At 40.4% G+C, this 17,935-nt stretch overlaps 2 protein-coding genes and 1 non-coding gene across 3 annotated transcripts; 1 reads left to right on the top strand and 2 right to left on the bottom strand.

Annotated features, from left to right (window-relative positions):
• Nucleotides 1–220: 220 nt before the first annotated feature.
• Nucleotides 221–2,603, bottom strand: LOC133928328 (uncharacterized). The gene is made up of 4 exons (XM_062374605.1): nt 2,444–2,603; nt 1,654–1,751; nt 1,117–1,331; nt 221–739 (listed from the first exon to the last, which is right to left on the bottom strand). Exons 2-4 carry the CDS (start codon nt 1,744–1,746, stop codon nt 460–462), a joined length of 588 nt encoding a protein of 195 aa, XP_062230589.1. The 5' UTR covers nt 1,747–1,751; nt 2,444–2,603; the 3' UTR covers nt 221–459.
• Nucleotides 2,604–3,915: 1,312 nt separating this feature from the next.
• Nucleotides 3,916–3,988, bottom strand: TRNAE-CUC (transfer RNA glutamic acid (anticodon CUC)). The gene has a single exon. It is a non-coding gene; the product is annotated as a tRNA-Glu (tRNA).
• Nucleotides 3,989–8,260: 4,272 nt separating this feature from the next.
• On the top strand, nt 8,261–14,872 carry LOC133928327 (kinesin-like protein KIN-5A). Its single transcript, XM_062374604.1, has 23 exons — nt 8,261–8,531; nt 9,216–9,416; nt 9,500–9,629; nt 9,769–9,930; nt 10,016–10,495; nt 10,602–10,699; nt 10,789–10,945; nt 11,051–11,120; nt 11,203–11,279; nt 11,390–11,443; nt 11,521–11,601; nt 11,690–11,801; nt 12,042–12,128; nt 12,217–12,392; nt 12,481–12,642; nt 12,720–12,827; nt 12,908–13,066; nt 13,158–13,241; nt 13,408–13,613; nt 13,697–13,798; nt 13,978–14,087; nt 14,173–14,324; nt 14,418–14,872. Exons 2-23 carry the CDS (start codon nt 9,250–9,252, stop codon nt 14,646–14,648), a joined length of 3,165 nt encoding a protein of 1,054 aa, XP_062230588.1. The 5' UTR covers nt 8,261–8,531; nt 9,216–9,249; the 3' UTR covers nt 14,649–14,872.
• The last annotated feature ends 3,063 nt before the right edge of the window (nt 14,873–17,935 follow it).

Raw genomic sequence — 17,935 nt, 5'->3', positions numbered from 1 at the left:
ATAGTCCCCGAGGGAGGACGTCACGTGACACTCTGCTGTCCTGGCCTCGGGACTCGAGGACCCTTGATTCCCACGTCACCGACACTTATGCTGAAATTTTGTTTGCTGCGCACAGAATATACTGAAATTCAGCTGCTCCCACATCGTGTCCCTTAGATTCGGGTACTCTGATATTTGGAACAGGCTTTCAGAATTACAATCACGGCATAAAACAGAGCAGTACCACAATGATAATAAGTTAGATTAACTTCACTTGGGGAAGTAGCAAACCAATTGTATTAAGAATGAAGTTTATTGACACCTAAATCTGAAAATGCTGAATGAGCAACGGCCTTACATACGCACTTTGCAACCGGTGTAAGTATATACAAATTAAGAGAGCTAAAGCAACTTTGCTGACGACATAATATAGCCAAGTGACACTAATCATAAAACCCTGAAGAGTATGGCCTCATGGGCTCAGACCTTCAAGCCATCGACTTCGGCAGCTAAAACTTGGCCATATTCACCCTTGTTGTCATCCTCATCTAGATAGTCAGCCCTTGCATTGAGGGCCAGCATCTGGCAAACAAGCCAGAAGAGAGAGGCGTCAAGGGCAAGGAAAGCAGCGCCACCAAATAGACCGGTCTTTGCAGTAGGGCACTGGTAATCCATGTCATGGTGGATGTTATTGGTGCGGTGAAGGCTCTCTGTGACCGTTGCCCAGATCAACATTGCAAAAGCCAGGGCTGAAACAAGCCTGATTTCACAAACAGTGAACAGAATCAGCAATGTGCATCTTGATTATCATGATGGGAGAAATTAAGAGCACGAGACAGCATGATGCATAGCGTAGTGGTTCAAAAATTCATAACAATGGTGCTAATTAAAATAAAGCATTGATAGATAAAGCATCACAATTCTCCATTATCAGTGTTAAAATACAGTGCAAGATTTAGTCTCCATAGCCTTCTAGATGTGCAATTCCACATCGTTAGCACTGCTTAGCAGCAATACATCGAACAGAACACAATGAAAAGATTTCAGGGCACAAGCAAGACAATTCTGGAGTGCAAAACTTGGATGGGTCAATTTGTAGCTCAATATCATTAGCCATACAGCTGAAAGGATACTTACTCAGCAACAACGAAGAACACAGACAAGCTGGTGCTTTGAAACAATGCTCCGCGAGGAACCGACTGGCCCGAGTACGGATGAAAGATAGCAACATGCCCTACAATAGCAGCTAATACAAGTGCCACAAGGGACAGGCTTCCCATGGCAATAGTTGGGTCATTTGGGAACTTGCAGACGATAGCATCCTTCCCTTGGATAGGAGTTCCGTAAGGAGGCTGCAACAAAGACAAAATAAAATTTACAACAGTGTTTGATAAACATAACACAGGTAACAATACTAGTTGAAGGATAGAGGACAGTGAGCAGAAGTTTCAGCTGTGCCATAACTTCACAATGCTTGCCTACAATTCCAAGTAAACTAGATATGATACGGTTCTGATATCTGGACCAGAAAATTGCAGGAATTGTTTGAAAAGGCTCCTAAGATGATTTGCTCACAATTCAATAGTGGAAATCCGGCTAAATGTGTACTGAATTAAGCATCACTTTCAAGAAAAAGCATAATGATAAGTGCTCATATCAGGGAAAAGGCCCAACCTTTTTATTTTCTGCGATGACACCAAGTACGAACGCCAGAAGGCCAAAGAAAGAGACGATGAGAGCAATCCGTTGAGGTGAAGACAGAGCCATTACTCCTGCAGGACAAGCAAATGGCCGATTGAGATCAACGAATCAGTAGCTTAAACAATGGAATACGAACAAGACGACAACAGCATGCCAACAACACAACGCATTGCAAACATCGTGCCTCGTAAAAACAGGTAAATTAATTTTTCAGAGTATCAAGTAATTTATTATCTTTCTTACGGTGACGGCACATCTCAACCATATCAAGTGCGGTGATCACAATTCACAGGAAGAAAACTTAAAATTATTTATTTTCTCTTCTTCCCACTCAACGGACGCAGGGAAAAGTCATCTCCCTATCAGAACAAGACGATTCTGCCCAAAAATAAGATTGGAGAAATGTAACCGACGGATCGATCCACCGATCCATTGCACCAATCGAACAATCATTCCTACCGAGAAGTGAAACGCAGATGAAGCATCGGCATCAGTCCGGATAACAAGATTGATAGATCGAATTGTCACCTCCCTCCAGAACAAGAAGCCAGGGGAAGGAGATCGGGGGGTTCAGTCTGAGCCCCAACAATTCTGGATACAGCTAGTGCTCCAAACGACCCCGCAACAAACTGGACGAATTGGAGTGTCCGTCCCGATAAGAATTAAAGGTTTGGGGATCGATCGCTCATTCCAACAAAGAAAAGATCCTGCGGAGGAACGTAAGGCGCAGCCGTCCCGGCTGGCTGGGGTTAGAGTTCCTTACCGACGAGACGAGGAAGCGAGGTGGCGGTGGAAAGGGAGGCGTGGTCGCCGGAGAGGGTCCGATTAGTTGATCGCCGCCGCCCGTGGAGTGGGATGAAGAGGATTAGTTGGGTGGGGGATGGAAGCAAGGTTTCTTTTTTCGCGCTTTATTATGTCTTGTGAGGCTATTTTCTTTTCTCACGGGAATATCTATGCTTCAGTCTTGTTACGATTTTGCCACCGGTATTGGGCGTTCCGTCTTCATAGTTGACGTGGAATTATGACAAATCATTTTTTCAAAATTATAGCCACTCGAAAGTATTTTTCATGAAAAATCATTTTGCGTATCTCTAAATCATCTATTTAGTGTGTGATTAGTTGTCCATATGGATTTTGTTCATATGTATCTGTGTATGCAGATTGAGGAGAAATAAACTGAGTGAAGTTATATTTGTCGAAAAGTATAGTGTTTAGTTGGTGTACTGTATGAATAGATTGAGTTGAATTTTTTATTTAGTTGATTGAATCTGAAGCCGCATGAGTTGAGATTGTAATCAGTTGCTCGTAAGAAGATGATTTTGTAACATTAACAAGTAGATCTACTTGCATCCATCGACCCAAGCTAGAACAGTTTATACAAACAAATAAATACGTTTTTTTATAAGCTATCTAAATTATTCTCATAAAGTCAACCAATCAAACCCTTCAGAATTAGGAGAGTATGTTAAAAATACATTACGTGGCAGTCATCGTTGTACAAGCTATTCATGTAGATCGTAGCAAAACACAATTAGATTATCAAATAATGCACGTAAAGTGTTTCATCAGTTGATCGGAAAACGCACATGAAGGCATCATTGTGTGCCGGAAAATTGCCATGTAAGCATTGTATTCATCCATGCGGTGCTTTTGTACAGCAGATCAATTGACGGGTAGTTTGGTCACCACCACAGTTCAATTTGGCCTCTAAATTCAAGGAAAAAATGAACTAGCAATTAGATAAAAATGTGTATTTTTAGTTAAAAAGAGTGAGTTTTTCAGTAAGAAAAAATGAAACTTGCATCCTAGGTAGGAGGCTAACTTTCTACGAGAGATTTGTGACTGGTGGTGGTTTGCAAACTTTTAGCGTTGACCAAGCTCCGTGCCATTGCTGCGATGGCGTTCGTTCGTGTCAGGCCAAAGGTGTTGACATCCGAAAGGCCAACATAAATTGATCAACCGTAATTTTATGTAGCTACCAATGATCGATTATCGTCACTGTCTCCTCAATAGATGATTTAATTTGCTGAATCTATTCTAGTACTGGATGGATCTTAGTATAATTGCTACTGTTTATCTATCGGTTGATCCCCGTTGATGTCACAGGTGAGATATTTGAGCATGCATGTTGCAAAATTACGAGGAAAAAAAAAGAGAAGCAAAGATGGACGGGCCCAGATCACGAGGAGCTTCGTGATATAAATAAAGCTGAAAAAGAAAAAACGCAAAAAGGAATTCCGTTGCCGGGACTCGAACCCGGGTCTCTCGGGTGAGAGCCGAGTATCCTAACCAGCTAGACTACAACGAATTTTGCAATGGTGAGACAATTATTTTCCATCTTATTACATTGTCTGCTTTCCATATTGAACCATGTATAGTGTTGGCACCTGGAAAGTAGAAACAGGTATGGTTGGTCGACCAAATCAATTTCACGACATGATCAATTACATCGGCAATCAACGTTTGTTTGGTACGGCTTTAGTTCTAAAATTTAAAGTTTATATAATCAATAATTTTTTTAGTTTAAAATAGAAATAAGATATCTCAATCAAATATCCTTAATCTACCTATAGTTTCATATCCAAATTTTTTTAATTAGGTTTGACCAGTTATGTAAAACCTTAGATCTGAAGCTATGCTAAATGAAACCCAAATCAATCTCTTTGGAGTTAAATTTGGATCAACCACTATGGAGTATGGAGTTAAATTTGGATCAACCCAAATCTACATCCGTTTTCGCACTGCCCTCGAAAACGGAATCACACGAATCTTAAAGCAAAGTGAGCGTGGTCCCGGTTAACTATGGATATGAAGTTTCTATTCGTTAAGATTAAGTTATAGATAGATTTGCATATGCATTGGTTTTATTTGTGATGTAATGGTGGCAAGAGGCCAATCGTGTACAAATTAAACAAACCATGGACACTACTGATCCACGATCGATATCTGAATTAATGCCAATTATTTCGTCCTCGCGGATTATATAATTAATTAAGTTGGCAACACAAGTAGGGAAGAATAATATTTGTTAGTACTAGCCAGGGCATTAATTAGTTGCAATTAAAAGTTAAAATGAAATGAAGTCGCTACATTGTCGAAGGTGACGGTGATCTGGGACTTGGAATATTTGCCAAGCTAGCTAGGGATGGTAGTTGGATTTATGGGTTTGTGTATCTGTGGATTTTATACGGATGGGTCTATATTTAGATCTAGATTTCCGTCTATATGTCTAAACAGATCGAGTACCTAAAATAGATCAAATCGGATTAAAGTTTTTAGTTTCACCCCTGAGTAACTACAAGTAGCCCAAAATTCCAGCCCTAGGCCAGCCTAACTCACCCATCAACCAACCCAACTCACACTGTCACACGCTCACCCTTCGGTCTCCCCATGTGGCCTCCCGATGCTCGGCCTCTCTGCTACTGCCCCAACCTATCACCCCGCCCAGCCTCCCCACTGGCTCACCTGGTCGCTCCGCCACCGCCCTACTCGACCTCCTCGATGCCCCGCCCAGTCACCCCGTCGTCACCCCACCCGGCCTCCCCACCGCCCTGTCACCCCACTCGACCTCCCTGCCGCCTCATCATCGCCATATTTGACCTCTCTGGTCAGCAAGCTCTTCAACTCGACGGGCACCCGATAGGTGCAGGTTCAGATCTCAAATTTCACCCGTTTATCACTTCGAGCTCAAATTAGATTTAAACTATCGGATTTTAGATCAAACATGATTTTACTCCATCCAATCTCAATCCGATCCATTGCCATCTCTAAAGCTAACCCTCCCCCTCTCTCTGGTTACTAGTAGCTTAGTGCTGACGACGACGGTCAAACCAAATGGAGCATGAGCATGTGCGTGTGATGCGAGTAAGAAATTTGAAGCAGGTGGGGCGGGCAATCACTGTCGGCTACCCAGTAAACTCACGACACGTTTCGTCACATTCATGCATGCATGACCAAAAAATCTTACTGCTAAGTACAGTACTAGTTCGGTATGATCGAGTAAATGGTGAAGCTAGTAGCTATCTCTGTTCTGTTGACAGTTGAGCTGCAGTGCAGCACTAGCTGTTACTTCATTTTCATGATCAGGTACAGGCTTTTAGTTAGTTAATACTGTATAATACAAGCAAAACAAATTCGATTCAATCATCAACATTGCAGCCATTGGCCACAGCTTATTATATTAGAGACAAAACTAGAAAAGGTATAGATTAAATTGGCAAATTAAGAGTATCACGAGACGAGCTCCTGCAAACTCGATCTCACGCCTGCTTGGAAACAAATCTCCAATATATATTCCCCTCTGATTCTTTTTTTTCTTTTTTCTTTTTGCAAATTAACGTAGCTACGGATAAAGAAGCAGCAGCAAATTAAGTTGGTGAGCTACAGGTACGGCTGAGATCGAGCGGCAAATTATATATGAAACTGAAGAACTTCGTCCCGCCTTATGATCTCTTGTCCTCGTAAGTATCAACATTGCACTATACGGTGTAGGGTAAAATATTGCGGAAATTAAACAACTAGATTCTCTTGCAGCGACAAAAACTTGCCCAGTAAAACAAACATGCAGTGACCTTTTGCAGGCATTGCAGCTCAAGACAAGAGCTCTGAAAAAAAAATACAAGTTCAGTTAACATTTCGACCGACCATTATCCGGTGATAAAATGAACATGAGTGTGGCTAAATGTAAAGACTTGAGGGTGTGATGTGAAGGACTTACTCGAGTGATTATTATGCGCGTGGATGCATCAAAAGATGAGGGAGAGATTCACATGCTGCAGGGGCCAAATTAGCATCACGACACATGTATACACAGTTTGGACATGCATGCACGCATGGTGTAAGACGAGGAAAAAACCAAAGACTCGAAAGATTGCAGAGGATGCATGTGGCCGGCCACCTACTGGGGTTCCATGGACATCAGGCCATGACGACTCATGTGTCTCACCAGCCTGTAATTTTCAGAGATTGCATGTTACAATTGTTGCTAGTCGTAGCACAGGTCATTTTTCAGGGGTACGGTGAGGTTAACTAGAACAAGTGAAGGGGTGTTATGGCTTAAATTAGCTGATCAGCTCGTGATGTGAGCTAGCTGCAGCATTGTTTTTGGCACCCTGTCCAAGATGCAGCGTTTCACTTGGTAGTTTGGGCTCATCAAGGTGAGATTCATTCAAGAACCAACAACCAAGAGATGGGAGATTATCCCAACATCAATTTTCTTCTGTTGTTGTGTAATTTGGTGTCAACACTTTTTCAGGAAAAAATATATTTCAAGGAGAAAGCAACTGTTGGCCTAGATCAGTAGGGACTTGAAAAGGATTGGCTGGGCCAATCCACACTTCCGCACAGCCGTGAATCCTGCATTCCTGTCAAATCAAAAGCAAACTTGTGCTTTTGGTAAACAAAAAGGCATGGACCTTGGATGCCACATTTCGCTGCAACAAATCGGAATATCAGCGATGAAAAGGTGTGGCGAAATTTTGTCTTGTCACTAATTTTATATTAATTATGATTAAATTAATTTGCTTACTATTATATAGTTTATTAGTGATAAAATTTTATATCGCCACAACTAGTGACTAGGTACCATAATCCACCTGATCTACTATCCATGAACACCGACGCCACGTTATGGTTGAAGGTGTATAGGCACCCTTCCATCCAAAATTACTATTAAAAATAGCTATAATGAATAGTATTTTCTTTGAAATTTTATGTGTTTTCAATGGTAGTGCACCCCTTCATTTAGATTCTAGCTTCACCCCTGTCCATGGATACTTAGAAGTGATTTACCAGACATAAGCTTACCGTTTTCTTCTTCTTCTTCTTTACAAAGATAAATCAAATTTTCCAATAATACGAAGGTACACATTTAGAATTTCTAGCATTAAGTAACAAAGAGCAGATTTGATTTGCAAACAAAAAAGAATAGCAGCTTTTAATCGCCAAGCTATGTGATTTGCGCAGTTAAGGAACCACCCACAGTGCTGACGAAAGAAAAGTTAAATTGATATTTAGTGCGCAAAGAACAATATTACATTTGGGCAGTACAACGTACATACATAATCAAGTTGATTATTTGAGCCAAATAAGTTTACTTACTACCGGATTTGACTGGTCAAATCAAAGGCTCAAGCCCGGTCAAAAGTGAGGCTGAGATCGATCGATAACAACCCAGATCATTGGGAAGAGTCGGTACACTAATCTACTCCCTGCACTGATCAATACTAATAAATTACAAAAGACATGTACATTTGGATAGATCTCCTAAGTGTACTAAACGCAATAATCAAATCCAATCAACACCTACCAAAAGGAACACGAATAGACTAATACTCGTAGGAATAGTATAAAAAGAGTTACAAATCCAGTCAGAAGAAATTGCCAACTGGGAGAAAAAGAATACTCTTTTAATGGGCACTATAACAGCGGAATCAAGAGTAACTGAAAAATTTAAAAATTTGCAACGGCGGTAAACCTGGCATTACAATACCCGAATCGACGTAAACTTTTTCTTCTGCCTGCTTGAACATGGCAAAAAGCTCGAGCGCGTCAGTATTTGTGATGAGCTGCCTTCAAACAAAGGAGGAGGGAAAAAGAAAAGGTTGAGAGAGAGACAACGACAGAGAGAGGCGACAGATAGTGACCACGAGCTGTTCTAGAAGTCACCGCGCTGCAATTCAGGGGGACCTGCTCCCTCTTTGCTGTTCCCTGGATCTCGCCATTGCCATTGCCGCTGCCCCCTACCTACTGCTCCTGGACTCCTGCTTCTAGAGTCCCTAGTCCTGGGGGCGTGTGGATCGCATTGCTTACCAGCTAGGTAGGACTCGTGCTCCGTCTGCGTGTGGGACAGTGTGAGCACCCCCTGTTTCTTGATTCGTCTCCGTGACTGTGCTCTTTCTGGAGCCCCTACTTTTGTTCCTTGATCCGGTCTTGATGGATGGAGTGGTTTGATGTTGCTTCCTGCGAGAAAGATCTCATTTGATGGCTTGATAGCTTGCCTGAGGTTTTTCTGCATCATTTCGGCAGCTAATTAAGCAGCTGCAGAAACCATTTTTCTTCAAGTATCCCCTCTTATTGTTTGCTTAAGTACTCGCAGATTATCTCTCGCTACCTCCTTGTATCTGATCATTTTCAATTTTTTTGGGCATGATTTCCCCCCTTTCATGGAGTGAGAAAGATTCCCGTTTTGATCTGCAAAACAGCTGCAATCCTATCTGCATTTGTTTCAGTTTCCTCCAGTAAAGATCTCATCGCGGTGCCCCCAAGATTTGCATTTGCATAGCCTTTGTCTCGGTTCTGTTGTCTGTTTCTGCATTTGCTCCTAGTGGCCGGTATTTTTTTGGCTCTTCTTGCTGCTGCTGCCCTGATCTGGGCCAAATTTGACACATAATCACCTACCGTCACATCCAGTTAACTATCTTTTATTTTGATTCCCAAGCTGCTAATTGCTGGATTTACTTTCAGTTCAATTATTCGAGCAATTTACATCTGCATTTCAAGAGTTAATCTTCAACACAGAATTTTATATTGGACAGGGACTAGAGCTTGGGTTGTTCAGAGGAATTGGAGATGGAGAAGAGGAATTGCCCTCCATCTCCATCACCAAGGTCGATTGAGAAGTCCGGAAGGGACTTGAGATCCGGGGAGGCTAATGGCGGCCCAAATACCAATAGTAACACCATCCCAAAAGGAGATAAGGAGAAGGGAGTCAATGTGCAAGTCATCCTTAGATGCAGGTGAAGAGGGCTCAGTAGTTCTGGTTCAGGAGTTCCTTGTGATGCTGTTTTTGTTCTGACATTGTGTAATTTGATACCTTCAGGCCCTTGAGTGATGAAGAGACAAAGTCGAATACTCCAGTGGTGATCTCGTGCAATGAGCGTCGTCGGGAGGTTGCTGCCACTCAAATTATTGCCAATAAGCAGATTGATCGGACATTTGCCTTCGATAGGGTACTAGATCACCTTCTACTATTTCTTTGTTACTTGTTAGGCCACCTGAGTGATTAGTTCTTTCGCACTTTACCTAGTGTTGTTTACTTCATGTGTGCAAGTTTGACTCAAACTTAGTTAACGGTTAGATTTTGCGTAGGTCTTTGGCCCATCATCCAAGCAGAAAAATTTGTTTGAACAATCCATCTCACCAATAGTAAATGAGGTCCTTGAGGGCTATAATTGTACTATTTTTGCTTATGGACAAACTGGTACTGGGAAAACTTACACAATGGAGGGAGGTGGAACTAGAAAGACCAAGGTAAATATGTTGTTATTCATATCATATAAAGTTGTAACTTGGATCAGCATATTTGTTATTATTAACTAGTTCTTTTAACGTCTAGAATGGTGAACTTCCGACTGATGCTGGAGTTATCCCAAGGGCTGTAAGGCAAATCTTTGACATTCTTGAGGCTCAATGCGCGGAGTACAGCATGAAAGTCACCTTTCTCGAGCTTTACAATGAAGAAATTACTGATTTGTTGGCACCTGAAGAACCGAAATTCCCTGTTCCTGAGGACAAGACGAAAAAACCTATTGCCCTTATGGAAGATGGCAAGGGGTTTGTTTTTGTGAGAGGGCTTGAAGAAGAAGTCGTGTACTCTGCCGGCGAAATCTACAAGATTCTTGACAAGGGTTCTGCAAAGAGGCGCACTGCAGAGACATTGCTGAACAAGCAAAGCAGTAGGTCACACTCCATATTCTCAATCACAATTCACATTAAGGAACTGACTCATGAGGGTGAGGAGATGATCAAAATTGGGAAGCTTAATCTTGTCGATTTAGCTGGTTCAGAAAATATATCACGCTCAGGTGCCAGAGATGTGAGTAACTTTTAAATGTCCTATTCATAAATTTTAAAAAAAATTCATGCGGCTTTCTGTTTTTCAAAGTCCATGAAGTACTTTTGATATTGAATTAGCATTGCAGGGCAGAGCGAGAGAGGCTGGAGAGATTAACAAGAGTTTGCTCACACTTGGTCGTGTTATCAATGCTCTAGTTGAGCACTCTGGACATGTTCCATACAGGCAATTCCAATGGCATTCTCCTGATAGCATTGATTTTAGCAACACATTGCTAAAAAGAACTTATACGTTGCTCTTTCTATTTGTTTCAGAGATAGTAAACTGACAAGATTGCTGAGAGATTCATTGGGAGGGAAAACAAAGACTTGCATTATTGCTACAATATCACCTTCAGTATATTGCTTGGAAGAGACATTGAGTACACTAGATTATGCACACCGTGCAAAAAATATCAAGAACAAACCTGAGGTTTTCATCTTCCTTTTTCTTTTGTTTAGATAAGCCAGTCATATTGATAGTTCATCATCTCAGACAATAGATAGGCTAACTTGCTGTTATTACCGTCAAATTAAGGTAAACCAAAGGATGATGAAGTCTGCTATGATCAAGGACTTGTACTCTGAAATTGACCGTCTTAAACAAGGTTCTTCTGCATGCAAGTTTTTTGTATTTTAAAATGCTAGGTATCATACATCTTGTATTCATTCGCTCTCCTATGTCTTCAGAGGTATTTGCTGCAAGAGAGAAGAATGGTATATACATCCCAAGAGACCGCTACCTCCAAGAGGAAGCTGAGAAAAAGGTTAACCTTGGTTTTCCAATTAATCCTGTATTTAGATTTGTTCAGATAAATGAGCAAAGCTTTATTCTAAAATCACCATCTCATTTTTTCAAATTAACTTTGTCAATTAGGCAATGACAGAGAAAATCGAACGCCTGGGAGCTGATTTAGAGGCCAGGGATAAGGTTAGTTTGTCTATAAGCATTGCAAACAATTATTTAAAATGATTGAAGTGTAAATTTACCGCTGAATCTATGACCAGCAATTGGTTGAACTAAAAGAGCTTTATGATGCTGAACAACTTTTGAGTGCAGAATTGGGTGAAAAACTCGAAAAGACTCAGGTACCCTTCTAGTCTCCACCATATGGTTTTGTGGTCTCTTAATAAATATATTTCATTTTATTATTTCAACCATGTCTCTTGATTGCAGAAAGACCTGGAGGACACCAAGAATGGTCTGCATGATCTAGAAGAAAAATACAATGAAGCAAAGTCTACTATTAAAGAAAAGGAATATATAATATTTAATCTTCTGAAATCAGGTTTGTTGAAATAACACATTCATGCAAGACTTATGGTTTAGCATGCTTTCCTCGTTTTGCTTTGTTAAGATCGTAGGTAAATGGAACTATTAAATGTTGTAATTCGTTTGATATTGAATTTATATCCTTTCATGAGTTTCTGGTTCCTCCACGCTTGATTTCAATTAGTCAAATGAGTATGAGACCCAGTTTACTGCTTTTACCATCATTCAGTGACACTCACTTTGTTTTTGACCACAGAAAAATCACTAGTAGACTGCGCATATAACCTTCGTGCGGAATTAGAAAATGCAGCAGCAGATGTTTCTGGGCTATTCTCCAAAATAGGTTTGAGATTGTAACTTGATTACCCCTGCTTTGTGAGTATTATGGAGTTAGTCTCACTTTAGTGGTCACTGTTCTTGACTACTGGCAGAGCGTAAAGATAAGATAGAAGATGGGAACAGGTCACTCGTGCAGAGATTTAGGTTTCAATTGACTGATCAGCTGGGTGCATTGCATAAAACCATCTCCACTTCCGTCATGCAACAGGAGGACCACCTTAAAGAAATGGAAGATGATATGCAATCCTTCGTGTCTTCAAAAGATGAGGCAATTCAGTCTCATTATTTTTATCTACCTCCTAATTAATTTTGTATGAAATTCTATGTATTGATATGCATCAGTTACCCATTTTCAGGCTGCACAAGGGCTAAGGGAGAGTGTACAGAAACTCAAAGTTCTACACGGTTCAGGTATTACTGTTTTGGATGATTTAGCAGGTGAAATTGACATGAATTCTCGGACAACATTTGAGAAATTAAATTCACAAGTACAATCGCACACGTCAGCCCTTGAGAAAGTAAGTTCATTTCATTTGGCCTGCTTGTGAATGCAATGGATTTTGCAACATTTCTGATTGTTATTTTCTCTTTATAGTGTTTTGGAGGAATTGCTCTGGAAGCGGATAACTTGTTAAATGAGCTACAGTGCAGCCTATCAAAACAAGAAGAGAGACTAGCCCATTTTGCAAAGAAGCAGAGAGAGGTCTGTATCTTGTTGAAGCATGGAATCATTTGCTGTTCTCTTAAGACGCTTTCTGTTGCAACTTATATTATTGGGCGCAGGGACACCTGAGAGCCGTGGAAGCATCACGGTCTATCTCAAAGATCACTGTTGGTTTCTTCCACTCGCTAGATGTTCATGCATCTAAGCTCACCAGCATTTTGGAAGACACACAAAGTGTGCAAGATCATCAACTTCTTGACCTTGAAAAGAAATTTGAGGTAATTCCTATGAAGATAGTTGCACTGACTATAAGCAGTTCATCGTATAATATAAATTTGCGACATATTATAATTTTATTCTTTTTAACAGGAGTGTGCAGCTAATGAAGAACAGCAACTTCTAGAGAAGGTGGCAGAGATGCTTGCAAGTTCCAATGCACGGAAGAAGAAGCTGGTAAGGATTATCCATTGCTTCCACAGTTTATACTTTGGTTTGTGCCCATCTGAGTACTGTAAATCTGGTATATGATGTGCTATGAAAAGCAGTTTGTGCTGACGGATAGATGACTTGAACTATCACACCACTGCTGCACACTGCTGATCATGAGCATGTATTGTAGGTCCAAACAGCAGTAGGTAGCCTTCGAGAGAGCGCTGTAAACCGGACAAGTCACCTGCAGAAAGAAATTTCGACGGCCCAGGACTTCACCTCGTCAGTGCGGGAAAAGTGGGGCTTTTACATGGAAGAAACTGAGAAGAATTACACTGAGGATACCAGTGCAGTTGACAGTGGAAGGTCTTGCTTGGCCGAAGTGCTTGTTGAATGGTCAGTATGCCATCATTATGTGATACCTTCTGCTGTGAAATGTGGACATTTCAGTGCTTGACATTTACTATCAACATTTACAGCAAGGCAAAGACAAGCATGGGTGCGAAACAGTGGAAGAATGCTGAGGACTCTCTTTTCAGCCTTGGCAAAGGAAATGTGGAATCGGTAGATTCTATAGTCAGGTATCAGAATAGAAACTGATAGGGAACATTTTAAAATTATATATTATGTTTATGCTACGAACTTGACTGGAATGAAAGCCTACCCCAACACGGTTTGGACTAAAAGGCTTTGTTGTTGTTGTATGTTTCTGCTACGAAACAATAACCAGTAAGTCATAATGGTGTTTGTACGCTAACAGGACAGGAACAGAGGCCAACCAATTGCTACGTTCCAAATTGTCATCTGCAGTATCGTCAACTCTTGAAGATATAGATGTAGCAAACAAGGCCCTTTTTTCTTCCATCGACAGTAAGATGATACTGTGAAAACTTAACTTACCTAAGTGCATAGCATCAAATCTCCCTTTCCTTATGACAATTTCCTGTTCTTTCAGGCTCACTTAAGCTTGACCATGGTGCATGCGCAAACATGGGTTCGATTCTTACACCGTGCCATGGTGAAATGAGGGCGTTGAAGGGGGAACATCACAGCAAGGTTGTTGAGATAACTGAGAATGCCGGGAAATGCCTCGAGGAAGAATATCTGGTAAGCAGTCATGAAACGCAACAGGTAGGATTATGTTCTCTTTATCTTCGACTGACCAAAATTGCCACTGCATCTTCCCCTTGAACATAACAGGTGGATGAACCGTCGTGTTTGACACCGAGGAGGAGGCAGATCGACCTTCCAAGCGTCGAGTCGATCGAGGAGCTGCGAACCCCGGACTACGACGAGCTTCTTAAATCGTTCCGAGAGTCGAGGGGTAGCTGGAAGCAGGCAAATGGAGACAGGAGACATTTCTCAGAGGCACAGGAACCGACATCGCCGGCAGTCAGAGATTCAAGAGTTCCTCTCATAGAGAGAAATTAGATTTACCGAAAGCTTGTAAAAAAAAGAAGGAATTTGCATGCAAGGGAACACGGCTCACTGGCAAGGCGCACGGGTGTGACCTTGCTGGAGGTTCGACTCCCGGGCGTGCACCCCTATTTAAGACCTCTAATGTAAGCCCCAGGAAGGGGCTGGCTGTAAAAAAAAAGGAATTTGTTTAGTTTTCCTTTGCCGTATTGCTGTTGATAGTGCTGTCCGTTTGATTAGCTGCTGATGTTGGTTGTCGGGTTGGTTTTTCTCAGGGTTGGTCTGCTTGTAGAGCGATCGTTTCAGCAAAGCATACCTACTATTGCATCATTGAATCTGATGTAACATTTGTTCGTACTTTGAGTCTGTAAGCCGTAGCATCTCCAAGTCAATTGGCCAGGGAGACACATTCGGTTCAGCTGAGCAGCAGCATCTCCTCTTGGGTATATCAGGCTATCAGCATCAAGTTTAAATGACCATGCTTTCTGTTCAAAACCGCAACAATCCTGCTCCTTCTCTTCCTGGGAGACTGTCAACGTCGATGGTGGCGGCGCTCTGACAGCGGAGTTGGTAACCAACCTGATTTGCTGCTGTGCTGCATGTAACAATATCTGATGGAGTCCTTATTCTTTGTTCTTCAGTGTCGTCAGTCTAACCTTGTGTTATTTGTGCTCTATGTACTAGTGCCAGTGATGCGTCGGGCTCTTGTATTAGTATATGGCGAAAACATATAAGTGAAAACATATAAAATGTGCTGTTCTTTGGCTTGCAACAGGCGAGTTGGTGAAAACATACAGAAAGTGAAATTGACATGAGGTAGACTTTAGTCCTATGGTTAACTTGTATTTTGTTATTTTCCCTTACAGTACTTCATCCATATGGTTGCTCTGAAACGTCATCTGTGAGTTGTGACCGATATACATGCATGCAACATCAATCTCTAGTACTTCCGAAGTTATAATTTTTACCATATTTTATTTGTTAAATCAACACTTGTTACTGACCTTGGTAAATTGGCGCTCTTTTTTTTCCGCATGACGCTCCACAGCTGCTTGCTAGGAATAAAAGATGGTGTGACAGTGTAAACCCTGTGTGCATTCACTATTTCCATATTGATTATCTATATTCCTATAAAATACACGAATTATAGCATAACCGAACGATCACTATCCTCCATCCAAGTTGATCAAACGGTCACTATGCAAAAATTCTCCCCATTCATTTAAAAAAAATATTTAATCTCACATTAATTGTTTTCTATATCTAAACGTCTATTATTTATCTTTTATATATTTTAAAAATACATTCAATCTCTTATTATTTCTCTTTCATACCTAGACGTATAATATTTACCTCCTATACATTATTATATCCTGCATTCACACATGTGCAATTGCTATTTAATTGGAAATGTCTACCTTCGCTCATAGAAAAGCAAAACATGATTACTCACCTATTTCCACTGATATCAAATATAAATCCAGTAGAATATCAATATGGTCTTTAATATGACACTTTGACTAATAATATTTATAAAAAAATATTATTTCAAATAGAAAAAGCTATATATTATGTTCTAGTGCCTGTGATGCGTTGGGCTCTTGTATTAGTATATGGCGAAAACATATAACATGTGCTGTTCTTTGGCTTGCAACAGGCGAGTTGGTGAAAACATATAGAAAGTGAAATTGACATGAGGTAGACTTTAGTCCTATGGTTAACTTGTATTTTGTTATTTTCCCTTACAGTACTTCATCCATATGGTTGCTCTGAAACGTCATCTGTGAGTTGTGACCGATATACATGCATGCAACATCAATCTCTAGTACTTCCGAAGTTATAATTTTTACCATATTTTATTTGTTAAATCAACACTTGTTACTGACCTTGGTAAATTGGCGCTCTTTTTTTTCCGCATGACGCTCCACAGCTGCTTGCTAGGAATAAAAGATGGTGTGACAGTGTAAACCCTGTGTGCATTCACTATTTCCATGTTGATTATCTATATTCCTATAAAATACACGAATTATGGCATAATCGAACGATCTCTATCGTCCATCCAAGTTGATTAAATAGTCACCGTGCAAAGATTCTCACCATTCATTTTTTCTAAAATATATGTATAATCTCACATTAATTGCTTTCTATATCCAAACGTCCATTATTTATCTTCAATATATTTTTAAAATACATTCAATCTCTTATTATTTCTCTTTCATATCTAGACATATAATATTTTATCTCATATACATTGTTATATCCTGAATTAATTCCACATGTGTGAAACACATGTGCAATTGCTATTTAATTGGAAATGTCTGCCTTCGCAAATATAAATCCAGTAGAATATCAACCGTCTTTAATATGACGCTTTGACTAATAATATTTATAAAAAAAACATTATTTCAAATGAAAATATTTTCATGATGAATCCATTTACATCAACCTTATATTATCAATCTATATAATTTTTTAAAATATTTGACTCAGAGCAAACCTAATTGGACTTATATTTAGCATTGGATGTTGTACTTAAGACTCACAAACCAGCCATACTAACACCGACATTCTTACAGGCTTTACTCATGTACCACATCTCGAAAAAGTGGGGACAAATGTCCTCCCATCCCTCCAGCCCCATTCACATAAAACCGGCTAGTACCAATCAACCGACAAGGACACGGATCCTTTGCTTTAATTGCGATTAATGTAGAGAATCACTGTATAAACAGTGTAATGAGTCAACAACTACAGTAGCCTGCATTAATTAATCGCTGTACTGTAGTACGTACTGTAGTGACATTGACATGATCTACTGTAGCGACATAATCTACTGTTCATAGGTTGCTGTAGCGCATGATCTGAGCTCTCCGTTTTTTATCGGACGATGCGCGTTCACCTTAATGCAAGGACTGTAGCCTCTCTGTATTTGCTTTTTCAATGCAGAGGACTTCAGTCCAATCGACAATATCTCTTTCTCGATCACGCTTTTTAGCGGTGATAGTATTGGCTCTTATACTAAAGAAATCTATGGATTTGCACAGTGTTGTGTGACATTAACACTATCTGCAAGATATGCATCATTGAAGCTTTTCAAGATACAAATTCAAGAAGAGTTCGTTTATGTTTCATGACTTTTGTACTCTTTGGTTATTCAACAAGAAGCTTCCGTGTACTTCACCACGGGACAACAAGATATTGATGCAGATAGCCACAAGATGTATGCTCATGCACAGTTGTTGCAACCCATGACATCTAGATACTGTCAAATTTGGCCAGAGAATTAGATTAGTAAACAATAT

Source organism: Phragmites australis, chromosome 9, assembly GCF_958298935.1.
Source record: "Phragmites australis chromosome 9, lpPhrAust1.1, whole genome shotgun sequence".
NCBI lineage: Eukaryota > Viridiplantae > Streptophyta > Magnoliopsida > Poales > Poaceae > Phragmites > Phragmites australis.
Note: the sequence above shows the minus strand (reverse complement) of the source record. Positions and strands in the feature narration are given on the sequence as shown.